The 21135-nt window shown below is 43.0% G+C and overlaps 1 protein-coding gene across 10 annotated transcripts in view; it reads left to right on the plus strand.

The window, feature by feature from the left end:
* MYO9B (myosin IXB) overlaps positions 1–20315 on the plus strand; it is a 131211-nt gene extending 110896 nt beyond the window's left edge. For 6 of the 10 annotated variants that reach the window (XM_072601285.1, XM_072601290.1, XM_072601288.1 and 3 more), the window contains 12 exons: positions 2733–2774; positions 3155–3266; positions 5642–5712; positions 10687–10879; positions 11171–11299; positions 11473–11578; positions 13848–13979; positions 15712–15835; positions 17132–17179; positions 17589–17725; positions 18108–18235; positions 18368–20315. In XM_072601285.1, coding sequence (XP_072457386.1) covers positions 2733–2774; positions 3155–3266; positions 5642–5712; positions 10687–10879; positions 11171–11299; positions 11473–11578; positions 13848–13979; positions 15712–15835; positions 17132–17179; positions 17589–17725; positions 18108–18235; positions 18368–18807 — 1662 coding nt within the window. In that variant the 3' untranslated portion in view covers positions 18808–20315. Of the gene's footprint in view, positions 1–2732; positions 2775–3154; positions 3267–5641; positions 5713–10686; positions 10880–11170; positions 11300–11472; positions 11579–13847; positions 13980–15711; positions 15836–17131; positions 17180–17588; positions 17726–18107; positions 18248–18367 lie in introns of all 10 variants that reach the window. The other 4 variants (XM_072601287.1, XM_072601294.1, XM_072601291.1 and 1 more) reach the window with 3 other exon arrangements.
* Positions 20316–21135: the final 820 nt, after the last annotated feature.

Consider the following 21135-nt stretch of genomic DNA (forward strand, 5'->3'; position numbering starts at 1 on the left):
AGAGAGAATAAATTGGCTTGAAGAATGATTTTCTGCTCTGTTATGCGACTTCCTTTTTAAAAGGAGGTTTTCCATGTTTAAAGAGAAAGGAGTAGTGGCTTCGGTCTGAAAACAAAGACAGTAGATCTGATTAAACAAGTAGGTATCGTGACCTGTGGCAAGAGTTTGCATGTTGGAGGAATGTGAGACCATGGAGAAAAGGAAGTTTAATGCATGGAACTAAGTAACAGTTCTTACTTTGAGGCTTCCCAAAGAGGAGAGAACTGTACCCTCTGAAGAGAAAGTAGCTACTTATCCTCCCAGGAACAGTGTTGTAAACACAGAGGTGCTGCTAGCAAGACACATCATCCCATTAAGCAGCAAAGCCAAGTGATGTCACCTAGACAATCTCAAAATAAAAATGGAAAAGTATCCTGCCTTCCTAGGATAAGCATCCACGATGCCATAGAGAAACTCGAGACAGACTGCTGCCACTTAAATATAGACACATATGTTACCACCCAAAGGCATCTAGAAAGTATTTCTGAAGATGAGAGTGTTAGACAAGAACCTGGAACCCTTAATTAAGGGCACGTATGGTATTTTCATCAACAAAAAGAGCTTCAGATTTGGGAATTGAACAGCTGGTAAAGAAACGGTGTCTAAGATTTAGATTATCAGCCATAACTTAAAAGAGTTGACAGGCTCCTGGCTAGGATTATGTCTGAAGAGGGCTGATCGGAATCTTATAAATCTAATCTAAATATCTTTACCTGTAAATGAAGAAGGAAGGATAAGACTGGCTGCATTTATGTGCCAAGCTAAAGGCACAGAGACTAGCTACAGTGCAGGAAGAATGGCAAAGACAACCTGAAATGCTCAGAAGACAGAATCCAAGAAAGGAACCCACAATAAAACCCATTTTCTCACATCTGTCTCAAATGTGCCCAGGTGTAGGTGGCAAGCAAGGGGAATTAGGAAAAGTTACACTAGGAGACAAATTTGACTCCCAAGCTATCCCTAAGACTTAGTAGGTTGAGGCTTGTCACTGGAATGTGGCTCTGGAAGATATTGATATGTCCCTGTTCATACAAAACAGTCTGGGTTTGGGTTTGTTTATTTTTAAAGAGAGGATAGGGATAGGGAGAGAGTGGCATTGTATATTAAGATAGGCCCACATGAGGAAATCAGGGGAGCCAGAGTGGGGAAAGTCTGATAGAGAGCATTTGTGTGAAATTGTACAGAAGCAGTATTGTCATCCAGGTATCCTACAGACCATCTGGGGAGTAGATCACCAGCCTGCCACAAGTCTGCTGTCGGAGTGATGGAACACTTCGGTTATCTGGATGTCTGCTGAAGCTCATTCTTTGCCCAGACCAATTAATAATTTCTTGACTTGCTTTAATGATAATTTCATCCTTCAAAAAAAATGGAAAAATAAACAAGTAAGGACTTGTATTTTGAATTGAATTCTTACCAAGAGGAGCAATTTGGTTGCCAGGGTGGAAACTGCAGGGGAGAGTACCACTTCCATCTTTTTGTGATAGAAAAAAGGAGGAAAGCTGATGAGTTTAGTCTGAGCAGATTTCAGTGCTCTGGAAAAGGATAGGTAGAATCCTGGAAACCAAAGTTCCCTAGGGGGAAGTCACGCCAGGAGGAAAGGTCTCAAGAGTTAAAGTTCTGAAGATACAAAGGAACAAGAAAAAGAGGGAATTGTCCAAAGAGACTGCTTTGGATGCTCAGGAAATTAATTAATGAACTTCAATTTTAAAAAAAAATAGAAGCAAAAACAGGTTTTGGAGACTGAATATAAAAGAATCACAGGATCCTAGAAGAATAAATTAAAGCTGTGGAAAAAGTGAGGCTGGTGAGAATTGTTAAAGACAGCAGAAAAGAGTTTGAGCTCTTTTAGCTCTAGCCTAAAAAAAACGAGACTCAGAAAAAGAATAGGACTATTGTTCAGGATGGGTGAGATAAGTAATATGGGATGACTGGAGGAAGAACTGCTGAATTGATTTATCTTTCAGTCTGGGAAAGAGATTGAAAAGGTTAGAGGAAAAATTGCTAATAGGAAATTGGTAAGTAAGGAGAGGGTAAGAGAACACCCAGCTGGCCTTGAGAAGCTCTCACCTGGTCTAAATCACCTACATCCCAGGATACTGAAGGAATTGACTGGTGTGATTGTCGTGCCACTCAGTAATCTTGGAAAGACCTTGGAAAATAGGAAAAGTTTCACAGAATTGGAGAAGGGGCAGATATTGTTCCAATGTTCAACAAAGGAAGATACTAGAATCATCTAGTTCTAGGCCACTGAATTTCAGATCTAGGTAAAATTCTAGAACATATCATTGTTAGGGACATCATAACCAGTTTCTGATATATAAAAGGCTGTCATATAGAGGAAAGACTAGACTTATTCTGTGTGAACACAAAGCAGTTGCAGGGGTGGAAAGGGGTATTGCTACAAAGATACAAGTTTAGATTGGATTGAATTGGATTTCAGGAAAATCTTCCTAGCCATTAGGAACCATTCCAAAGTGGAAGGGGCTGCTCCCTTCAAGCAAATGTAGGAGAATGACCTCTTATCAGGTCTACTGTTTATGGGGGTTCTTGTTCCCATAAGGATCTACAGGATCCTGTCCAACTTTGAGATTCTGAGGACAACTTCAGGTGAGGACCACACTACTGTAAATCAGTAAAATTATTGAAGACTAAAAAGTAGACCTTTTTGTGTCCTTTTTGTTCCCTCACAGCAAAGCAAATCTCAGAAGAAAAAACGAAAGCAAGATCGTGCAGTAAGTGTTTTTTAATTTTCAAATTAAATGATTGCATGTGTTTTTATAAAGGACCCAATCTCTCCAAGGTTGCCCAAAGGCTGTATTTCTGTAATCTAGGCAGCTCACAGATGTAAAAAAATAATTATGTTTTTAAGTTGGGTTTGGTTATTCTGTGAGAGAGTCATGAGAAGAGTTTCTAGTTTTTAAATGTTGACAATGCCCAAAGGTACTAATAAAATGCAAATTCTAGAAATTCTCCCCTTTATTTCTCTTAGGAAGACTTGTATAGAAGGAAGTCATGGTGTAATATGCCATTTTCCTCATTTACTTCTTCCTTGACATTGGGGGCTGCAGGGGTGAGCAGGGTTGCCTTCTAATCTCGCCTGCTGCTGTTTCAGATCCAGGAGCACAATGGTCATGTGTTTGCAAGCTACCAAGTGAGCATCCCCCAGTCCTGCGAGCACTGTCTGTCCTACATCTGGCCCATGGATAAAGCACTTCTTTGCAATGGTGAGTCACAGGCAGCTCAGCTGTAAAGCAGCAAGGTTGAAGCAGCTTTGTATTGATGAGTCCCGTGGTTCCACAGACCTCTATATGTAGGGAGCTCTCCAAACAGTTTGGTAATTATACAGATTTATTACTGCCCAGGCTGGGTTACTGTGGGCCCTGCTGGTCAGATCACATGGATCTATTTATTCAGCAAATGTTTCTTTGCTTATTCTCCTTGGTGAGTGCCTTGGGCCTCCTACCTACAGAGTCCTGTGCCAGACACGAAGGGAGATACAAAGAGAAACCACAGCTTCTGCCCTCAAGGAGGTTAATCTAGTAAGGGAGATAAGGCATACAGATCAGAATAAGTATATAAAGAAAGCTGTGAGGCTCATGAAGATCTTTCACTATTGGCTAGGGGACAAAGAGAGGGCTTCCTAGAGGAAGGAAATAGGGAGGACGACAAGAGGTAGAAAGAGGAGGAGAGCACTTCCCTCAGCAAATTTGTGAAGTTGGGAAAATGTGAAATGTGTATTGAGAGACCATGAGTAATCCAGTTTGACTGGAGCCCAGAGTACAGGAGAGAGGGCAGCATGAGATTAGACTGGAAAAAGAGCCTGTCTTTGTAAAGTGTTTAATGCTTTCCAAAGCACTTTTCCTGTATAGGAGTTTGAGGAACAGAGAGGTTGAGTGATTTGCTCAGATCATACACTAATTAGAGATGGTTGAGAGCTCAAGATTTCTGATTCCAGAGTTTTTCTGCTATATTATCCTGCCTCCCATGACTTCAGTGGTGTGAAGAATTATTTTCACTGACACTGACTTAATAAATAGAATTAATAATAATGGGGCAGCTAGGTGGCATGGTGAGTAGAGCACCAACCCTGAGTTCAAATCCAGCCTCACACTTGACACACCCACTATCTGTGTGACCTTGGGCAAGTCACCTAATCCCAATTGCCTTGCCTTCTCCCCTCCAAAAAAAAAAGAATTAATAATAAGATAAATGAAATCAGAACAACTCTAAAGTCTTTCATCGCAGCTACAAACTGGCAAAGATGACAAATGATGGGAATATATTAGAGGAGTTGTGGAAAGACAAGTACACTAATAATAAATACACTGTTGATGGAGCTGTGACTTAGTCTGACCATTTTAGAAAAGCAATTTGGAATTATGACCAAAAGGTGACTGAAGTGTCTAAAGATCCCACAGAACTATTGATGTGCCTCAGAGAGATTAAAGGCAGAACTGTATACCCCCCAAAGTCCCATATATGCCAAAATATTAATATCAGTTTTTTATGACAATAAAAAACTGGGAAACCAAGTAGATGCCAATTGATTAAGGGATAGCTTAACAAATTTTGGTATATGAACATAATGGAATATACCAGTGCTATAAAAAATAATGAATAATCAAGAGAAGCATGAGAATACTTGGGATGCAGTAAAGTAGACAATACTAAGAAATCAATATACACAGTGAATACAGTCATGTCAATGGAAAAGAAATGAAAACTGAACAGTGTAATTCCAATGACCAACCTTGGTCCCAAAGAGATAAGAAAACGCACCTTTCTCCATTCTTTGCAGAGGTGGGAGGAACATTATGGTTGTAGAACATTACACATATTATCAGATGCGGTTCATATGTTGGTTAGTTTTGCTGAAGTACCCTTTTCTCCTTTTTTGTATTTCTTACAATGGAGAGCTACCTTGGATTGGGGGGAGGCAGATCTATTTGGAAATGAAGATAATGTAAAAATAAAAGGCACTGGTAAAAAATATAAACAGGAGAAGAATTGAAGACCGCTGCTTGAGAACAATTGCCTTTTTTGTTGGGTGGCACAGTGCCATTGTATCATTCTGGATTCCCTCTCTCATGTATGGCACATTGACTTCTGGCCAGGAAGAGGATTGTTTTTTGAAACACTAGAACAACATTAATAATGCTAAAACTAATAAAGCGTTCCTTCTCTTTCCTGTTTAGAGAGAAAGAAACTACCTTTTTGCTTATTTTGTGAGGGTCATCAGAATCATCCACTATTTCTTAGCTCTTAAAAATATCATAGAAATCATCCAGACTACACCATTGCTTTCCAGATGACAAGATAGATGCACATATCAAGTCATATGACCAAAATCACATACAAGTCATCAGCAAAGCTGGGACTTGAAACCTGCTTGTTAAATTCTAAGGTTTGAGGATACAATTCTAGCCTTGCACCCTGTTCTCTTTCTACACACACACACACACACACACACACACACACACACACACACACGATTCTGATTGTATAAATCAGCTAGTAGAACTTGATGTAATTTAGAGGATTATCAGAAGAACTCCTTGGAATGTAACCACTCTTAACTCTTACTCCCTTTTTTTTCTAGTTTGCAAGATGACCTGCCACAAGAAATGTGTGCACAAAATTCAGACTTATTGTTCCTCTTTTGGAAGGAAGGTAAGTATTATTAGCCCTGGAGTGATGGGTGAGTAAAGAACTCTTTCCCCAGCAGCTCTATGGTCTCTACAACTCTTGGCCTTGGGCCATGCCCAAGAAGCCATTCTTACTGCCATAAACTTCATGGCTTACATTTCTATGGCCACCTTCTCATTTGAGCTTTACAGCAACCCCATGAGATGTGTAATAAGAATAACAATAGCATTTATGTAGTGCCTTAAGATTTGAAAAGTTCTTCAAAAATATTATCTTATTATCCTCACAACAACCAAAGCAGATGCTGTTATCATCCCTATTTTATAGATGAGACTGAGAGACATTAATGACTTGCCCAGGGTCACACAGCTGGATTTAAACCCAGGTTTTCCTGAGTCCAGGTCCAGTGCTCTATCGACCGTTCCACCTAGCTTTGTACTGTGAAAATTATCTCCATTTATACAGATGGGGAAACCAAGACTTAGGGCAAAGCTTTTGACTTACTTTAGGGCGTAGGTGAATTTGGAGTCCATCTTCCATCTCCAAGTCTGTGACTCTCAGCACCAAGTATTACCATCATCGTCACCAAATGCTGAGTGCTTTCTGTGTGTGGGGAACAACCTGAGATACGAAGTATAAGATAAGGTTTCGGGCTTTATCAGAGTTTTGGAATGAGGGAATCTCCCCAGAAAAATGGTAGTCCTAGGCAGAATGTGTTAAGTGCCAAACACTAGCTGCCATTCTTGTGGCACTTGAAGGTTTACAAGCATACATCATCTCATAACCACCAACTTTTGGGTTAGGTACTATAGGCCTCATTTCATGCATGAGGTACTGAGGCTCAGAAGTAGTGACTTGTCCTGGTGTCACCCATCTGGCAAGTATCATGTGTGGGATGTAACCTTAGAGCTCTGTACATTCAAAGTCTAGTGTTGTCCCAGTGAATGCTCTGCAAGCTCAAAAGAGGTAGAGATGACTGAAGGCTGAGGTGAGTGGCAGAGGCTTTCCCCAGGAGGTGACATTGGAGCTGAACCTTGAAGAGAAAGTAGAAGAGAAAGATGTTCAGGTGGGGAAGTAGGAAGTAGATAAGCCATATTCAGGGAAGAAACCTGCCCTATCCTTCCAGAGAAAGCAGAAACCTTGTTGACAAGATTGGAGAGATCATTGGAAGGGGAGGAAGGGGACTCAGGCAAAGGTAGTTGGCACAATGACTCAGTGACTGTTTAGCCATAAGACCAGTTGCTTAAGGAGAGCACTGTGATACCAGAGACCCACACAGCTACAAGGTCAGGCATATCCTATACTTGGGGCATGAAGCAACCAGAATCCCTGGATCTGGTGAGTATATAGTAAGAAGCCTTCTGTCCTCAGTCAGGTTTTCCCTCTTTTGGGATTTAGAACCTCTGGAAGCTCCAGTAAGAGGACAATTCCATCTCTAAGAAACCCACCAAGCCTTAAAGACACATTCAGCAGGATCTAGGAGGCCATGCCCAGAAGAGTGCGGGGGCCCCCTACAGGACATTCAAGAAGACATTGGATTTTTAATGGCTGGCTTCCCCTTTCGTAGGGAAAATTGGCAGTATTACCCGTAGGCTCCATAGGCTATTAAACCAATTCATTTGAGCTTCAGCTTCACTATAATAGCTACTGAGTACTTGAATATTTAACTTGACACTGCAAGGTGAGGATCTGCTCCCATAAGCTTAGGGAGTGGAATAATTAGCATGCCATGGCTGCCACTTAACCAAAGGAGTAACTCTAGGGGAGGTTGACATGTTCCAATGTTTGCCTGTTGATAACAGGAGAATGGAAAGGCTGTACCCCAGAATCACCTGAGATGAAGTGGAGGCACCGATTACCATAGCAACATACAAGGCCTGAGGGAGCCTTCTGATAGTAAGGGCCGTGCTAGACTTCATCAACAAGCTTTAGGAGCTGGAGTGAAGGAGGAAGGAACAATAAATGGTGTGAGGGCTTTGAGACATAGAGGAGAGAAGAGATCCTCACAGGGAGTGAAGTGCGAGGGGGGGATTCGGGTGTGGCTTGAGCCTTATCCTTTAAGCAAGGGAAAGTCAGGAATACTGGAGACAGAAAAATCTATTGATGACCTTGGACAAGTTACTTAACCTTTCTAGGTCTCTGTTTTCTCATCTATAAAATGGGATCAGATCAAACAGTCCTTTTGGTCCCTTCCAGCTCTGCATCCATGAGCCTGTGAGGCTGTGGTTCTAGTACATGGTACATGTACAGAGGCAAGAGCTAAAGAAACAACTTGAGTAGTGAGGAGATAAATATAGTTAGCGGAAGTTGTTCCTTTAAAAAGTTTGGGTGTAAATGGAAAGAGAAATAATATGGTAACTGTAGATTGGGAAGTTCAGGGGAAGGAGTTTTCTTTTTGGATTAGGAAAAACCTTAGTATATTTGTAGGCCCCACTGAAGAGGGAAGAGGACTGCCAGACAGAAGTCCCCAGAGTTGGGAGGGAGAGGCAACAAGAGTGTGCGCCGAGAAATTAGGAGTTAGAGATGCCTCTGTCCTCTGAGATAGGGAGGAAAAGAGAGATTCTGAGGTGCCAGTGGAAGAAGCCATCCTGGATCACCTTACTTAGAAAGCAGTTATTCAGGCTCCATTACATGCTAGGCCCTGTGCTAGCCGCCAGGAATCTCCAAAGACAAAACTGAAATGGTGCCTTTTTATCAGGAGAGACAACAGGCATATATAAGTATGTATAAAATAAATACCAGCTAATTGGGCGGCTTGTAGGGGGAGGATCAGAGTAAAAGGCTTCATGTAGAAGATGGTGCTTGGACTGAGCCTCAGGCAGGGCCCGCTAGAGGCGGGAGCACCTTCCAGGCATCCTGCTCAGCCTCTGCAGGGACAGAACTAAGGCTAGTGAGGAGCAGAGAGCAGGCTGGTGGGACTGGACTATAGAGTACAGGATGGTGGGGCAAGTCTGGGAAGGGCTTTAAAATCCAAACAGAAGAGTTTATGTTTGATCCTTGAGGTAATAGATGCCATCAGTGTTTACTGAGTTAGGAAAGTGGCATGGTCGGGTGCAGGCTTTGGAAAATCCCTTTGGCAGCAGTGGAGGATGGGCTGGAATGAGGAAAGGCAAGTAGGGAGAAAACTTAGGAGACTGTTACAGAAGGGACAAAGGCCTCCGCCAGAGTGGTGGCTGTGTGTATGGAGTGCAGAGGAGAGGAGGCAGGAGGATGGATGTGAGAGCTGCTTCAGAAATTCCAATGACAGTATTTGGCAACTGGTTAGATATGTGAGGGATTGAGAGTAAATGCCAAGGGCACAGCCCTAGGGAGCTGAAGGGGTAATGCTCCTCAGCAAGAACAGGCAAGTTTGTGATACAGGTGGGACTAGGAGAAGGATGAGTTCTGTTAGGGACTTGCTGAGGTTAAGAGCATTTTACATAGGAACAGGATGTCCTGTTCAGCAGGACTGGAGCTCAGGGGAAAGATGGGCTCTCAGGATCGAGGTACCCATGTTAAAAGAAACCTTTGTTGCCCCAATTAGTGTGGTACACTTGGGAAGTGAAAAGAATTTTCTTTGACTCACCAAGTCAATAAGCACTGGGTGGGCCTGCCACTATTTGAAGCTGCTTCTTATGGAAAGGAGTAAAGCACTCCTGTATAAGACTGGCTTCACGAAGCCAGAGTCAAGCAAGGTTAAAACATGGGATCACTCCAGAGTGACTGCATTAGTGACTGATTTTACACACCCTTAAGCCATCGCAACTGACAAGGTCACCAGCTGAGACCGTAGACAGAGAAGACGGCCCAGGACAGAGCCTTGGAGCATGTTCACAGTGAGGGAATATGATATGAATGATGTTCCAGCAAATTAGGCTGAGAAAGAGAAGTCAGTGAGCTGGAAGGTCTGCAGAGTCAGAGGCCAGCAGGAGGGAGGGCTGGGGACGGCCTCTTTGGGGAGAGCAGCTGGACTGAGTGCTGAGGTGGGAGGCCAGCTATTGCAGAGAGTTGAGAACTGAGAAAATAGTGAGCTTTTCCTAGCAGTTTGGGGCGAAAGGGAGGAGAGTTGGATGGAAAGACCTGCCGTGAGAATCCACCAATTAAGAGCAAGAGGTTTGCCTTATATTGGTGAGAACCCAGGTGGTTAGTTGAATGTGCACTCCTTTTCTTCGCTCCTTTCCCAGCTTAAAAGCAGGAGTGGAGAAAGCAGGTGGCTTTCTAGGGCTGGACATGGGAGCTATGAAGAACAGTTCTGAAGTGGACTGTCCACCCTGTGGAGGCTTGGCTAAGGAATAACGTAAACTAGAAGAAGACTGTTTAATGAGTAACAATGATATCTAACATTTATATGGTGCTTTAAAATTTACAAAGCCGTTTACATGTGTGATCTTATTTGATTCTCACAACTATCACATGAGGTAGGTACTGTTACAATCCCTCCTTTTACAGATGAGAAATCAGAGGCTGTAAAAAAGATTAAGCTACTTGCCTAGGGTCACCTATCTAGTAAATATTTGAGACAGGATTCAAACCTAAATCTTCTAACGTGCCACCTACAATGATGTAAAGTGAGAGAAGAGAATAGAAAATGTGATTCACCATGAGCACCAAAATTAAGCCCAATAAGTAAGAGAGTGGAAGAGGTAGGAAGTCGGGTCGAGAGGGGGAGGTTCCTAAATTCCAAGTGATCCCAAGACCCAGGTATTGGCTGAGGTGGCTTGGAGGTGATGAGGCTATTGAAGGATGAAAGCGGGGGCTACAGTGCAACATTGGGAACTTAAGTAAGGTGCCCAGGTCAGTACAAACCCTAGGATTGGTTCTTGAAGGCCCTGAGATGGTGGTGCAAGGTGGAGGTCTGATGGAGATGGCCTCATCTGGAAGTCAGAGGAGGGGAAGAAGGGAGGCCTGAGGAGCGCCTGCTGGGGGCTGGAGCAAGGCTAGAAAGGAGGCATCATGCAGCAGTGGCAGGGTGTGTGCCCTCATTGTCTCTGAGATCTGATCTTCCTGCTTCGATTGCAGAACGAGCCCGGAGCGGAGACGCGGCACTTTGGGGTGTGTGTGAGCAGCCTGACCAATGACAAGATTTCAGTGCCTGTGGTCCTGGAGAAGTTACTGGAACATGTGGAGATGCATGGTCTATACACAGAAGGGATCTATCGAAAGTCAGGGGCCGCCAATCGAATGCGAGAACTCAAACAGTCTCTGCAAGCAGGTACTAGAGCTGAGGAATCCTGAACGGGAATGTGCAGCAGATCTGGCGCCTTGATTTTCAGTCTGCTACTGAGGGACACTGAATCACTACTGACTCATTCCTGGCCATCCATTCCTCCTCCAGTCCAAAGATAGGTGTATTTTCCCTAGAACACCTTATTAAATGAATTGCTTTAGCTACTAAAGATGAGGTGCTAGAGGAAACTCTTCCTCCCTCTCATTCTGCAGACTGACTCCTTGTTCTTTCCCAAAGTTAAATGTTTGGCCTTATATAGTCATTTTTTCCCTTCAGATCCTAATTCTGTGAAACTGGAGAATTATCCTATTCATGCCATCACTGGGGTTTTGAAGCTGTGGTTGAGAGAGCTGCCAGAACCTCTTATGACATTTGCTCAGTACAATGACTTTCTCCGAGCCGTTGGTAAGTGTCCTCAGGGAGCGACATTCCTGACATGTTTGTGCCCACTGACTTCTCTGGATCCAGAGTCTGAGACTTAGAGAGCGCCTGAGGAGGAGGGCAGTTCACAGCTGATCGTGGGAGGTGCAGGATTCAACGTGCCCACGATGATGCTGTCTTCTCTTCCGTCTCTGCAGAGTTACCCGAGAAGCAAGAACAGCTTGCTGCTATCTATTCTGTCCTAGAGCACCTTCCCCAGGCCAATCACAACACCCTGGAGCGGCTCATCTTTCATCTGGTCAAGTAAGTGACTCTTGCTTGAGTTTTACATGTGAGCTAACTTAGCCTACCATAGACACTGTTCTCTTTCCATGGAAAGTCCTAAACTGGGAGCAGCTTTTCAAGTTTCACTAGAGGACTGGGCCTCCCCTTCGAGGATGCCTTGACCAGGAGGTCTTCAACAGGCATTTCATGTTTGCAGCAGAACATTAGAGAGGAGGGTAAAGAAAGGGGCAGCCCACTCTGCTGGTGAGCCAGCCTGAGCACAGAGACCCCCACAGAGCAGCAGCACACATGTTCTCATGATGCACCAGGAAGGCAGAAGACAATCCAAAATATGGAATAGCTCCAAATAGAGAGAGGGGATGTGGAAGAAACTGAGGAAAGAAAGATGAAAAGAACTGGCCAGGATAGAGGAGAGGGGCAGCCATTCAAATGTCAGCTGAAGTTGGAATTAATAGAATACTTATTTAACTGGAGCATCAGACTTGTATGTTTCCCATGCAGAACATGGAATTCTAAATCTCCTTCCAAATGTTCCCCTGAAAAGTTTGAGGACCTGGCTTAGAGCCACACATCTGAATTCCTCATGAACTTTTTCTTAATAATATAAACTCTGTAGCTGACAGGCAGCTCTCTGAACTGAACTAAACTATTCCTTAGGTGGTAGATCCATGGTCAGTCTTCGGGCCATTTTTGTAAAGCCTTTGCAGAGCTGGGGAGGGAGTACCTGTCAGGATGCTGGCCTGTAGACTTCATTGGTGGAGTCCCTCGGCTCACCACTGTGGTGGCCACTGCATGTCTCAAAGACTCACTGCCAATTACAGTGGGCCTGCAGAGGCTTTGGTGAAAGAAGCCCCAATAGCAGCCCACCATGGGAATCCCCTACCAAGACTGTACTTGCAAAACTAAATGCCTTAAGAGGATGGATTCTTTTTTTTTTTTATTTTATTTTTTTAAAAATTATTTTACTTGTTTCCAGTTTTCTACAATCATTTCCATATATCTTAGATTTCCTCCCCGCTTCCCCCTCCCTCCCTGAGACAACACGCAGTCTTATATAGGTTCTAACACATATATTCCTTTTAAATACATTTTCACCTTAGTCATGTTGCATAGAAGAATTAAAATGAATGGGAGAAACCATAAAACAAAATAAAACATAATAAAAAAAAGAAAATGGTCTGTCTCATTCTGTGATCTAATTCCATAGTTTTTTCTCTGGGTGTGGAAGGTGTTTTGCCTCAAATCCTTTGGGAATTTTTTAGGTTCTTGCATTGCTGTGAAGGACTAAGTCTACTGGAAAAATTCCTCTCACACTGTGGTTGTTGCTTTGTACAGTGTTCTCCTGGTTCTGCTCCTTTCACTCAGCATCAGTTCATATAAGTCCTCCCAGGCTTCTCTGAAGTCTTCGTGTTCATCATTTCTTATAGTATAGTAGTAGTCCATTATATTCATATACCATAACTTATTCAGCCATTCCCCAATTGATGGGCATCCCCTTGATTTCCAGTTTTTGACCACCACAAAGAGAGCTGCTATAAATATTTTTGTACATGTGAGACCCTTTCCCATTTTTATGATATCTTTGGGATACAGTCCTAGAAGTGATATTGCTGGGTCAAAGGGTGTGCACATTTTTGTAGCCCTTTGAACATAGTTCCAAATTGCTCTCCAGAATGGTTGGATCAACTCACAACTCCACCAACAATGAATTCATGTTCCAACTCTCCCACATCTTCTCCAACATTTATCATCTTCCTGTTTTGTCATGTTAGCCAATCTGATAGGTGTGATGTGGTACCTCAGAGTTGTTTTGATTTGCATCTCTAATCAATAGTGATGTAGAGCATTTTTTCATATGTCTATAGATATCTTTAATTTCTTCCTCTGAAAATTGCCTGTTCATATCCTTTGACCATTTATCAATTGGGGAATGACTTGTATTCTTGTAAATTTGACTCATTTCTCTATATATTTTAGAAATGAGGCCTTTTTCACAGACACTAGTTTTCTCCTTCCCTCCTAGTCTTGGTTGCTTTGGGTTTGTTTGTGCAAAAACTTTTCAATTCAATGTAACAAAAATTATCCATTTTGCACTTTGTAATGTTCTCTATCTCTTGTTTGATCAAAAATTTCTTCATTCTCCATAAATCTGACAGATACACTATTCCGTACTCCCCTAATTTGTTGATAGTATCAGTCTTTATACCTAGATCATGTGTCCATTTGGACTTTATTCTTGTGTGAGGACGGATTCTTTCAGTAATTGGTTCAACACTTTACTTGACAGAGTGGCCCTAATCGAGGAAGTGAACAGGATGTCCCCCAGTGCTTTGGCGATCGTCTTTGCCCCGTGCCTGCTGCGCTGTCCTGATCACTCAGATCCCCTCACTAGCATGAAGGATGTCTTGAAAACAACTACGTGAGTCTTAGGAACATGGCATGAGTTGGACATTTGTCACATAAAGAATGTCATTAATAGATAGGATTGTTGCTGTAATTCTCCCTACAGCCACTGAGCTCCATGGTGGGATTCATTCTCTCTTCCCTGTGGGAGCAGGGCAGGAGCAGAAGCATTTCACTTCTCACATCATCTGAATATTAAGTTACTTTTCTGACAAGCCTGTAACAGAAAATTCAAATATGAATGAAAATGTTTGTGTTACTGTCTCTTTCAAAGTGCCATCATCATTACCAACATGAAAGGAGGAGAAATGGGCCATTTTGGTTTTAAGGAAGAGGCAATGGAGCAGCTAGGTGGTGCAGTGAATAGAGCACTGGCCCTGAAGTCAGGAGGACCTGAGTTCAAATCCAGCCTCAGACACTTGACACTTAACTAGCTGTGCGACCTTGGTCAAGTCACCTAACTCCAGTTGCCCTGCCTTCCCCTCTCCCTCCCCAAAAAGAAGAAAGAGGCCATGAAGGGGGCTCTTGATACTCCATCCTCGTGTGGAAATGTTTTCTCCCTCTTCAGGAGCACCTCAAAGCTACAGATAGAAGAAAGTGATTCTTTCCACAACACCTAATAAACATTTGGAACTCACTGCTGTAGCCACCAAAGTCAAAGCATAAGAGAGTGGAAGGAGAGGTTAGAACTTAACATCTCAAGTGCTTGGAAGGGCCTCTGGAGGTACCCTCAAGTGTCACCATTAGATACAAACAGCTGTCCCAGATGAGTGTTCGTACAAGCCTAGGATACCTTTTTTATGTTATTTTCTGGTTTTGAAACCTACAATAATGCCTGTATCTTGGCCACATTCTTCTGTTTGCTTAAACAGATAACCTCTTCTGTGTTCTCTTCATGATTAGGCCACAGAACTCTCACCTTTTCTTGTAAGCCAGCTGTGTAGACTGCTGATATCAGTCAATAACAATTTGTTAAGTCCCTGGCTTTGCCCTTAGAGACAGCATTACCAGCTGAGAAAGAGAGAAGCAGCTCATTTATCCCTATTGGTTGGGAGCCTCTCTCTTTAAAGAGAACATGGCCAATCCTATAGACCAGCAAGGTTAGTCAGCAGCGGCAAAAATCATCCCTCTTTGAATTGTTTCCTCTTTCTCTTGTACCCGATGTCCATCTTGTATTGACACTTGACACCGGACCTACTCTCACATCTATGTCAAACTCTATTGACAGGATTGTCTTACATGCACCTATTCCCCATTACATGCCAATTCCTTGGAGTGGTCTCTATCTTCCCCAACTTTCCCCAGCATGATGTAATGAAAATAGCACCAGACTAACTGTAGACTTGGGTCCACATCCTATATTTGCTAGCTGTGTAACCTTAAGAATTTCACTTAACAAGTCTGAGCCTCAAATATCATTGTTGGTTAAAGTGGAAGTAGTACAAGCACAGCCACCCCACAGGCTTGCTAGGAGGACTGAATGAAATGGTGTGTGTAAAGCATTTTGCAGACCTTATTGTGCCCTGTAAGTGTTTTTTATCCCTGATAACAAACACTAGGTTTCTTGTTTGACAATAGTTAGGAGTGACTAGCATGCACCCCATCTCAAGTCTATGAGTAAATGCTTCTGCCAGCCCTGGATCTCTGTTAACTCTTGCAGCTCTCTAAGGTTACTCTGCCCACCACCCAAGCCCCCTTTCACCCACTGTTTAGGACCTAGATATGACAAGGTCTGAATTTACCCACAGGTGTGTAGAGATGTTAATTAAGGAACAAATGAGAAAGTACAAGGTAAAAATGGAAGAAATTAACCAGTTGGAAGCAGCAGAAACCATTGCTTTTCGAAGATTGTCACTTCTCCGGCAAAACACAGTAAGTCTGCAGTGACTGACAGTGGCCAGTATGGAGAGTTTTGGGGGTGGGGTGGGCAGAGTAGGGGTGCAGATTTGGTCCTAGAGCATTTAAGAGTCTTCCAGGACCTTGTACAGGAGTAAGGATTCCTGTGTGGCAACAGCGGGCAGCAGAGACTCCCCTCCTTCGTCTCAAACTAGTTCCATCCCGTAACTCTTCTCTGTTGCTGTTGGTTTGAGAAGACCCAGAAGCTACAGTGAGACTGTGAATAGGGGAAATGGGTAAGGAATCCAGGGAAATTATGACTCGTAGTCAGACTGCTTGAGACTCAGGAAAAAGTAACTAACTTGAGGATTGGGACTTAGTGAAACAGAAGATTCATTCAATCAGAGCATAAAATAACCTCCAGGCCAGATTGACCTTTCCAGTGAAGTCTGTCACTGACAGGGTTTCCACGGGCAAACTAAAATTCAGGATAGAGAAAATTCCACCCCCACCCCCTGTAATTCTCTTACCAGCTTACCAGAGGGTATGTGTCCATGCCATAGCAGAAGAACACAGCTTATAGTCATGCCCTGTAGAGCAAAGGCTCTGTCATTAAGCTGGTTTTTGCATTTCAGTCAGCATCGTAGAAGTGAACACAGGGCATGTTAAGCAGAAGCATGGGCATTGTTGATTTATTCATTTAAACATGCAGGTACAGATTATCTTATTTCTCATCCAGTCCACTTGGGAGACAGAATGCCGTTGGCCTCCTTACCTTTTCCTCTTCAACCTTCCCTTAGTCAGATTTTCATTTGCAGCTTCTGAGTCTCCTCCACCATCAGCAATCTGAGCCCTGAAGCCAGAGAAGGAATGTTGTCCTGTAACTACAAACTGGAAGGTCTTCCTACCAAGTCTCTGCTTCTCCAGGGAAATCCTTGCCCCTGGTTTGCTTTGATCTTATTTGGTCCAAGGCATATCCATTGGTTGTTCATGCAGATTCTTAGTTGTCCCTCTCAGCCGTCTTACATGACGGTGAAGAGCCAGGTGAATCTGAGCACTTTGCTCAGTTCATTGTATTGCTTTGGCTTCATGTTCACATGTCCAAGGGCATAAACCCAAATACTTTTTTTCCCCTCTATTTGCATATAGCTGTGAAAAATGAAGATTTGGGTGGGAGGAAGAGGGTGATGGGTATGGGTAGCTAAATGAAGCAAACCCATTTCCTCTGACCCAATATGCTTCCTCCCCTACCCCCATGGAGCAATTGTTGTCTGAACTTTTTTAAGTGACTGTATGTTTGATGTAGTCAACCTAGTGTTCGTCTCTCTCTAGCTGTGGCCTCTAAAACTGGGGTTTTCCTCTCCCTATGAGGGGGTGATGGTATGTACAGAACTTAGTGATCTCCTTATGCATGACTCTTGGGCACAACAGCATGACGTGGGTTTTCATGGCTTCTTAGGAATTCTTTTAGCATGAACTCAACTACATATTAAATCTACTCAAAGTGCATGCATGCCTTGTTGTAGACATTTGCATTTGTTATCTTTTGGAGTTGGTAGACTGCCACAATCACTAGAAATAATCAATTTATGATTGAGAAGATATGCTATTAACAAGTTAGGCAAGATAGATTTACCATTATTCATCAAGAAAATCTGTCTTGTAAATGTCTCTTTCATATATGCATTAACAACTTGTCAGCTTCTTGTGCTTGTCCATCTGTTGTTGTAGTTAGTGCTAACTCTCAGTTGAAGACAGACTGCCACTTAGACATCCTTCTTTGTTCTAGAGCAAAAGCCCCAAGTCTCAGCTCAATGATGGCAGCGCAGACGGACTGGGCGTCCTGCAGGAGGAGCAGACCGAAGGAGATGATGATCGGGAGAAGGAGATTCTGATTGAGCGCATCCAGTCAATAAAGGAAGAAAAGTAAGTTCTGGGTTTTGCTTTCTTTTGTTCAAGTTGCTGTCCTCCTCCTCTGGCCTTTCCCTGCCACTTCTGAGCCCCAAGTCTAGGACAAACCAAAGGAAAAGCCGCCACCCATGTCAGCCAGCAGAGGGGCAGTGTGGTGGAGGAGGAGCGGCATCAAGGGACATCTGGGTTCTGGTCCTTGTTTTGCCACAACCTTGAGCAAACCCCCTTCCTCTCTCTGTTCTTCAACCTTCTCATCCATGAAATGAGGGAAGTTGGATCCCCCACTGGTAAGGTCAAGTCCCTGCTAGTTCCAACAGGGTATGATTTTCATGGTTTTTAGATACTTTTTTTTTTAACTTGTGGGGTATCATTTACATTAAATCCTTTCTTCACACAGGGAAGATATAACTTACCGGTTACCCGAATTAGATCAGCGAGGCTCAGATGAGGAAAATCTGGATTCAGAGACATCAGTAAGCACTGAGAGCCTTTTGGAAGACAGAGCAGGGCGGGTGGACACGGAAGGTCAGTATTAAGGTAGTGTGTGCTTTTCTTACCTTCTATGATTTTTCAGATTTTGGGGTTATATCTGCAATGACATTCAAGGGTCTCACTGCCTTCTCCAAAAGATTCAATAATTTATTTTCCTTTTAAAAGGAATGGTTACATTTGCATTTCCTTGCCACAATGTGCCTGCTTCTAGAACATCCAGCATTTCAGTTCCTTTGATGTCCTCAAACCCTTATGCAGTCTCTTCTCAGATGAGACAAAGACCATCTTCAATGACGGTTAGAATTAAAATTCCTCGGAGGACTCCAGTAATGCCAACATCTAACATCAAGCTCCCATATGGCATGTCAACCCACCTCCAGAGGCGGACTTCATCTTTAAAGGAGGCTGAGGTCCCGGTGAAACGCAGGGAGCAGCCAGCCCGGAGAACGGACCTGATTCATTCTGTGTATATCACGCCAGGAGATGACCCGGCCCAAGCTCAGGAACCTTTGAATGACTATGACCTGACAGCTGCAGCAAAGCGGAGACACTCGGACCCTCCAGTTTACCCTTTTGTTCCACGGGTGAACAAATCTGATGGCTGAAGTTGGACCCCAAGTGGAACAGTCCAAGTTGTAACTTCCTGCGGCTGATGATAAACCTTCTTAGCTATTCTGGCTGTTGTGGTTTGGGGAGCACTCACTTGTGTTTGTGTGTTCCTAAGTGAGATAGGACCGACTGGCACACTGCCTTGGTCTTCCAGAAAGTGTCCTTGTGAGAGTTAGGCAGTAGTGCTCCAAAATCAATTTCCTGGTGTTGGAGAACTTAGTAAATTAAAGTATGTAGAGGTATGAAATCATGAAATTCCATGTTCAGATGAGCCTGCTCTTTGCAAGTTATCCCTGGTGCTGTGTCCACTTCTTTGCCTTTTATATTTGCTCCCTGTGGGTTATCTAATAGGACCAAAAAGGAGAACAGGCCCCTCTGCCAATGTTTCCCAGTTCCACCCTTTTGTATGTTTTTATGGTAACTATTTCTTTGTATGCAGTTTACAAAATTTTTCAAATGTAACAGCCTTAATGGAAGACCAAATTATATATATTTTATATATATATATATATATATATATACATAAACTTTTATATTAATGCTGTGCAGCTTTCCTTTAATATGTATTTAAGTTAATGAAGAGTTGGGGCCATTAATTTGACCACAGCATACACATGAAACTTCTTTTCAGTTTGGTGAAGAATACATCATTCTGAGAACCCAAAAGCAAAAATATTTTCGCTTGAAAATATAGAAAGAACTTTTACAGTTGTGTCTTCCCTGATCACACAAAAGTACTTTTTGGACCATCGTGAGAAACATTTGACCCATCCAAGGTGGACCATGGATAAATTCTCTAGGGAAGCATGTGAACTCTCATCTCCCTACATCCATGTGAAAAGACCCCGCAGACAATGGGATCAAGGGCATGACATGGCCGCACTTTTGATGTTCTCTTTACTGCTACCGAATCTGTGCCATGGGAGTGAGGAGTGAAGTTCTGTGTGCCACGGAACCATTACCATAAAGAAGGGATTTTTTACTTAAATGACTTGTTGTTAATACGTTGCCTTTGCTGCCTTGTTTTGTCTTCTTTGTATCTTCTTTGTGATTGACTGTAAAAAAAAGAAGAGCCTTACCTGTAATGAGAACAAACTACAGGATGGAAATAGAAAACCAGGGATTTTGCTTTCAGTAGACAAAAATGGAAAAAAAGAGGATCAGATCATCCCAAGGAAAGCAGCAGAGGACATGTTCCCTCCATCACTTTTCTCCTCTTTCCCACATGCTGTTCAGCTCAGAAATGAACCCAGAATGGCTGAAGGCCACAGAGTCTTAGCTATTTTTCCTCATGTCCTTAATAATAAAGCTGAAACATTCCTGAACGTTCATTAGAGTGGAGGTGTCTGGTGCCTGGCCTGTGTTCTGGTATTTTCCCAGGCTGCCTGTTCTCCCCCTGGTACCTCTGCAGCCAAATATGCCGGGGCCTGGTGATGCTGCCCTTCTGTCAAATAGAAAAGTGCCTGCACAGTTGTCTTGTAATAAATGATGACTTACTTGGTTTTGCCTGTCTCCGCATGTCACTCATTGCTATTGTACTGAAATAAAGTTCCTTCTGAAATGTCCTTTAGAAAGGTTTAAGTTAGAAGGGAGGGCATTGGAGTGGGGGCAGGGGAAGCACTTCCACTCTCTGAGTGCTGATGGAAAGTCTACCAAATGGGAGAGAGGCTACCCTTGTTCTCTCCTAGACCCTAGTGGTCAGAGCAAGGAGCAGTGTGGAGAAGGAACAGGCTGCCTGTGGCCTGATGGAGGCAAAATCTTCCCAACTATCAGAGCTATTCAAAAGTAGGTTTGGGTTGCCTTAGGAAGATGTCATCAGGTATCCTCAACCAAAGCTCAAGAGTCACGTGCTACAGTTGGGATTGGGGAGATGTCTGTGAAAGACTATGAGGTTGGATGAATGACCTGTTAATGTAGCAACTAACAAGAGGAGACAACTTTGCAAAGTGTTTTGAACAAGCTCTGGTCAGGAGAAACATAGGTTCATGTCCCCAGCCCGCTCCTCCATCCCCTGGCACTTAGGAGTTTGATATTGAGCAATTGACTTTACTTCTATTCTAAGTCTGTCCCCTCATACATAAAATAAAAACAATGCTTAATGGAATCTCATAGTGTTATTGTATGGATTGACTCTTACAAAGTATGATATAAGTGCCAGTTATTAAAATATAAAGAGCAGTCTTAAGGATTTGGGTTTTTTGGAAAAGAAAAGAACCTTTAAGATTACTTAGTTTTACAGATGGCAGCGTTGATGTACCTGTAGGGTAGTTATCACAGTCACCTTGGCAATACTGAGACAGAGAGAAATGGGTGACTTGTTAAGG

Source organism: Notamacropus eugenii, chromosome 4 (assembly GCF_028372415.1).
Source record: "Notamacropus eugenii isolate mMacEug1 chromosome 4, mMacEug1.pri_v2, whole genome shotgun sequence".
In the NCBI taxonomy this organism is placed as follows: Eukaryota; Metazoa; Chordata; class Mammalia; order Diprotodontia; family Macropodidae; genus Notamacropus; species Notamacropus eugenii.